Raw genomic sequence first — 6,365 nt, 5'->3', positions numbered from 1 at the left:
CCGCACAGGACACAGGTTTTACGTTTCAATAGACTGTTCTGTACAGGAGACCCACGGGGTGTGCAGGGTTTGGTTCCAGACCAGTACTAACACACAGGTAATCGTGATGATTAGGCTACAGTAGGCTAATAATAGCAATAGTTCAGAAGGTAGTGAGTCCATAATAACCTTTTTTGTTTCATTCTCAGTCGGTCAATTTCAGACATTACAGACACACATTCCTATTTGCAGTGGCAGGAAAAAACGGCCTACTTCGATGTGCTATTGGTGGATAGTCTTCCCATGTGATGTTCTTGTTGTCGGACGGTCGCTGTGTGCTAATGGCTCCTCCTGCAACAGTGATACGGAGCTGAGCAAGGGTTGCAGGGGCAACGCAAAAATATATATTTTTCTCGAGCCGCAGGAAAGGGTGACTTATTGCGCAATGTTTAAGAAAAAAACACTTTAGATTGCGTGCTTAGACGTCGTTCCAACTATAGAGAAGGGTTTGATTTATTTTATTCTAAACACCGCAAATGAACTCCGTCAGAGCAACCAGCAGAAGACCCAGGCGAGTGTCGAGGCCGCGCCCGGTACAGCCGGAAAGGAACAACCAGGAAAGAGGTAATGCATGTAACGTCACCGCTAAGCTAACTGGGCGCATTTTAAACCATTTCAGAAATACGTTGTTTCGGTTATTTGTTGACTCAAATTAAACGTTTGAATATAGCTATGTGGCTTTTACAAAATTAGGGTTGAAAACGTCTTTCCCGTTTGGTGGAGACGGTAGGAAACGCCGAGGCTTCTTGTTCTGTCGACAATCTCTTAGGCCGCGCTTTGTTTGGCTTGGTTTGTTCCTAGACCTTAGCGAATCCTTGCTGATCTTGACTATACTACAGGTCGTAGAAGAATGCCAGCTAACTAGCTAGATTGCTTAAACGCACCAACGACTATAATAATACACGTCTAATAATGGTTAGCCCACGAGTTTGTCATGAGGTTGTTTTTTCTATTTTTTGGTAGTCTCGCTAGTGTTTATTGGCATGTAAAAGTTAGCCAGCTGGCTAGTACGCTAACGAAACAAGAAAATTGGCAACCCATGATGACGTTATCAGTAGACAACTAGCCAGGAACTACGCCTTTGTTTGAATAGCTCTTAGGAAATTATAAAAGTGCACATTTACATACAATGATTGTTAAATTAGCACATTGGCGGCACATTTGTTTCTTTTAATTACGCCTTCCCTGTTAACTTAACCAAAGTTGCGTTTGGTCTTGAGACGAGTTGTGGTTGTGTTGGCTAACTAATATTAACGTTAGCTAAAGCAGTTAGGTAGTTGGCTATCTAGTCACATCAAATTGTAGAGAATAATATTGGTTATTATATTCAGCATGGATAGTTCAATTAACTACATAGTAGCTGAATAAATCACGTTTAGTTGTGGTTAACGTTACTCTCGCAAACTAAATTAGGCAGTTAGCTAAATTAGCTTGACGCATCTAAATTTGCTAGCTAGCTTATCCATTTTGTCTATGTGCGGCGTCTCACTACGGTAAATCACCCAGGTCTGGCTGTGTTGGGATTGACATCTGACGGGCAGACACCCATCAGCGTTGTCCCGAAGCGCACAGTGGGTTAGCAATGTGGTAACCAGGCATTCTTTCGAAAGATACATTGTTTACCTTTGAAATGTTATATGTGCGATAATCTCCAAAAATAGGCTCACTACCGGTACTTTGCCAGCTGATGTTTAGACAAAGATGACTAATTTCTAAATGCAGGGGAATTTCACCTGAAGGGACCAACCGTCACGTCAGCAGAGCTTTTTGTGAGTGCTAACTTTAGGTGATTCAGTTGGCTTGATAAAACTAGGTTTACTACAGTCAATTTGCCAGCTACGTTATTGTAATGACTATAAATTAACGTGACTAACTAACTTGTTGAATAAGTGACAGATAGCCAGCACTAGTAGTACAGGATAGACCAAGCCATACAAATAACGTTAGCTGAGGCAGCTTCAACATAGTCAAGGCAGCTGTTCAAATGGTGATCTGAGGCCCCTTTGAATTGAAGAGGTGCATGTAACTTTTGCTAGCGAGGCTATATTGGCTGCGTTTACACAGGCAGCCCAATTCTGAATTAGTCCATCTGCAGACCCTTACTACATGCCACACCCACTACATGTTGCGGACACTGCCATTAACGACTGCTAGCTAGGACACCGGCACACATTGTCCTCCGCCAACGCCTGCGGAGCACTGCTTTCCCAGTTAATTGAATGTTACGGTAAGGGTAGTTGGGTTGGCTAAACTAGCTAGCTACTTTTGCGCGCCATAAAGTTATGAGCTCGGGAGGCGAAGGACACAGTGTACCAGTGTCCTTGCTAGTTAGCTACTTACCGTACTGTTAACAGAACTGCCGGAAAGCAGTACATGTCGGCGTGGACAAAGGACACTACCTAGCAGCCTTCTCCTGTTTTTTTTTTTTTTTTTGGGGGGGGGGGCCTGTTGGCATCCTACGTTGATGCATTACCGCCATTTATTGTGCTGGAGTGTGGAGCAGAGACAGCGCTAGTAGCCTCAATAGCAGTGGCCACAGCATGTAGTAACCAGAGTCTACAGATATGTTATTGCAATTATTAGCTAAATAGCTGCTCTAATTGGTAAAAATATACCTCCAATTGTTAGAAAATATTTTATCCTAATTAGTTATGCTGCGTTTAGACAGGCAGACAATTCTAATATTTTTCCCACTAATTGATCTTTTGACCAATCACATCAGAGATCCGTTCAACAAGGGAAATAGTTAGTGAACTTTGCCTAACATTAGCGAACATATTCCATTTGTTTTGTGTTAGCCGCGACAGTTTGAAAACGTTTGCGAACAGTCTGAAAACGTTTGCGAACAGTCTGAGAAGGTAGTATGTGGCGAATGGAAGTGTCTGCTTTGGGTCTAAACTGCCGCTAAAAATAGTCAAGTGGCCATGGAGACTTTCAACTGTATTTAGTAGGAATCGCCAAGTCATTTTCAGTTTGAATATTTTTGCTTAAAAAAGTCAGTAATCCTTACAAACAGTAGTTTGTCTTTTCACTAATATTTTGGAATGTGTATTCAAATCGTTCAACTGAAATTGTTACTCTGGCAAAATGTTCACCGCAAACAGAAGCCTTGTTAAACTCGCCTTTTTCACATCAGATCTTTTTCAAAACTGAAAAAACAATGAGTGAAATAAAGATCTGAATTTGGCTGCTGTCTAAATGCAGTTTTAGGGAAACATATGAAGTTGAATAAGAATGTTTGCGACTGGCATTTGTGACCTGGGCTCGGTCTACTTCAGATATGGAAGGGCATACACTAGAATAGAGATTAGCCCTAGGCTTCATTTACAGATTACAGGCCTACATATAGACATTTGCATTCTTCATCGGCCTGAAACACTGTTTTGTTTTTGTTACTACCACCTCTTAAACTGTTTCCAATCCATGTATCTGGTATTCTATTATATTAGATCTTCCTTTACTTTTGTACCCTAAAAACCTGAAATGTAATTTAGCTGATGTTGGCAAAATCATAAATGCGCCTCTGTTGCCAATTTCCATTGATCTGTTGGATGATTAACTAGTGGGGCACAGGAACCATGACAGGAACAATGCAGCTTAACCCTGGCTGTCTTTAGTAAGTGAACCCAGCTTCTTCTTATCAAGGTCTTTATTCTGTCTACTCCCCACCACCCCCAGGATCCCATCTCTAGTCTTGGTTTGTTCCCCAGTAATGATACATTGTTGATGCTAAAACTAAGGTGGAGCACAACCCGACACACTACGTGTCCTTTGTAGTGCTGACCCCATTTAGTCGACTGGTCGATTGTTTAGTCGATAGGCTGTTAGTCGACCGAGATTTCTTTAGTTGAGCAGTCGCAATTTTTTCGTGGTGCACAAGACACCCATCTGATTCGCGCCTTACTCAGTGGACTAATCCATTGCAGAGGCCACAGGGATGGCACAGTCCATCACTCTAATACATGTGATACTGACATTTTATGTGGTTATATTATTTAATAATGATGGTGCAATGCTAATAAATATAATATAATTTTATAACATGGGCTTTCCACCGCGTTCGATATGGTTGCTGTCCACGGTTCTGAGACGTAATCTTCAGTGCGGTGTAGAATTGGCACCTTTTCCAATCTTGCTATGTGCATAATAGCAAAATGAACCAGCATATTGGGATTGAGAACATTGCGGCGGAGGCAGCAGCAGCAGAGATGAGGAAAAAGTCCTTGCCTTAAGCCCTATTCTGACAGGATTAGTTTTACTGGCACAAGACACCACAACTGTAATTTTTGTCCCGTCTGAATCTGCCATGTCAATCATATGTACTTTGCAGAAGAGTTACAAATCCAGCCAGAATAATCAACAGTTTTTTGGCAAACTCCAAGGTCCTCTGATAATACTAGTCCCATGCGAATCTATATCCCTGTATTTTGAGATAAATGTCTGAGTTTGACAGGTGTTGCTCGTGGTTTGAGCAAGAAAACTAACTGATTGGACACATAGCCTATATATGAAGGCCTACATGTATCAACTTTCACAGTGAATGCTTTTGTTCATATGTTTTGTGTGTATTAATTGAATTTTGGCAAATGCATCAGCAAAAAATATTGCGCATATTTAATGTAACCTTTGCTGTAAATGGATCACAAAGCAGCATACAACTGCCTAAACATTTGGAAGTGGAAAGTTCACTTTCGCATCCACAGCCTTAAAACTAATTGTAAGTGCAAGTGCACTGTTTAGTTCACATCTGAAGGCTGGGGGGCATTTAGGACGTCTTCTGCGGATGTCTAAAATATCCTAATATTTATGATCATACTTCCTCAGTTCAAATATTATGGTGACACTATACCAAAGATGGTTTGGTATGGTTTAGAAACTTGGGAACCAAGCTCTAATTATCAATGTAGCCCAGTTATCGCCTGGGCTCAATTTATTTAAAAAAATAAGGAATTACAGGGGGCAGTTTGGAAAAATCCGAATCACGTCCGAGTCATCCTCTGGAATAACGGACATTATGGGGTAATAATTACATAACCAACATTCTCTAGTATTACTAGTCCTGTGCGAATAGGGCTTAGCCTAGTTGTATAAGAAAATTGAGGATCGAGCAAACCCCAACTTGATTAGGTCTATAAATCAATAGCCTAGCTGTTAAATGTGTCTGGCTTTATGTCATCCATATACAGTGCATTTTCATCAGTATTCAGACCCTTTACTCAGTACTTTGTTGAAGCACCTTTGGCAGCGATTACAGCCTTGAGTCTTCTTGGGTATGACTACAAGCTTGGAACACCTGTATTTGGGGAGTTTCTCCCATTTTTCTCTGCAGATCCTCTCAAGCTCTGTCAGTTTGGATGGGGAGCGTCGCTGCACAGCTATTGTCAGGTTTCTCCAGAGATGTTCGATGGGGTTCAAGTTTAGGGTCTGGTTGGCCACTCGAGGACATTCAGAGACTTGTCCCCAAGCCACTCCTGCGTTGTCTTGGCTGTGTGCTTAGGGTCGTTGTCCTGTTGGAAGGTGAACCTTTGTCCCAGTAGGAGGTCCTGAGCGCTCTGGAGCAGGGTTTGATCAAGGATCTCTACTTTGCTCCGTTAATCTTTCCCTCGATCCTGACTAGTCTCCCAGTCCCTGCCGCTGAAAAACATCCCCACAGCATGATGCTGCCACTATCATTTACATTTACATTTTAGTCATTTAGCAGACGCTCTTATCCAGAGCGACTTACAGTAGAGTGCATACATTTTATTACATTTTTTTACATCATGCTTCACTGTATGGATAGGTTACCATGGTAATGCAACTCAAGTCATGTGCCTGTGAGATTGAGTCTAATAGCTGCGTTGTCTTCTCTTTCCTAGCAGTTGAAACTCAAAAGTTGAAAAACAACCTAGCTCGTGAACAAAACTATGTAAATAGTTAAACACAAGGACAGTCTCACTTTAGTTTGAAGTAAATTAGACCAACTTTTATGCCTGTGCAGAGCGCTTCTAAAAACAAATCTTTAACTCCGCTCTTCACTTGCGCACAGTCCCTAACCAGGCAGTGTTGCAGCTCGAAGTGGGATAGGATTCATAGTTCTTTGACTTTGCGCAATTCATTTACCAGCTATGAAACAAAATGGCAGAAATACTTTGTAAAATAAATGCTCCAATGGTTTTCAATGTGATCATACTTTACTATTTTTATTAACGAATACAAGTGAAGTGCTCACTCCGTGACATCCTGACCACCCGCCAAAGAGCTGGTGAAATAGACATCTTATCCGCCAATGCCAAAATCTACCCGCGGGTGTCAATTTTAGGCCCTGCGTGCAACTATAGTTTTCC

At 41.6% G+C, this 6,365-nt stretch overlaps 1 protein-coding gene across 4 annotated transcripts in view; it reads left to right on the top strand.

Moving 5' to 3' along the window:
• Positions 1 to 240: 240 nt before the first annotated feature.
• The window catches only part of LOC139571460 (F-box only protein 11), a 43,942-nt gene continuing 37,817 nt past the window's right edge, over positions 241 to 6,365 (top strand). For all 4 annotated transcript variants that reach the window (XR_011674301.1, XR_011674300.1, XM_071394352.1 and 1 more), the window contains exon 1: positions 241 to 603. Coding sequence is in view for 2 of the 4 variants with exons in the window: in XM_071394352.1 (XP_071250453.1) it covers positions 516 to 603 (88 nt within the window). In the remaining 2 variants the exon portion in view is untranslated. The remainder of the gene's footprint in view (positions 604 to 6,365) is intronic.

Source organism: Salvelinus alpinus, chromosome 3, assembly GCF_045679555.1.
Source record: "Salvelinus alpinus chromosome 3, SLU_Salpinus.1, whole genome shotgun sequence".
NCBI lineage: Eukaryota > Metazoa > Chordata > Actinopteri > Salmoniformes > Salmonidae > Salvelinus > Salvelinus alpinus.
Note: the sequence above shows the minus strand (reverse complement) of the source record. Positions and strands in the feature narration are given on the sequence as shown.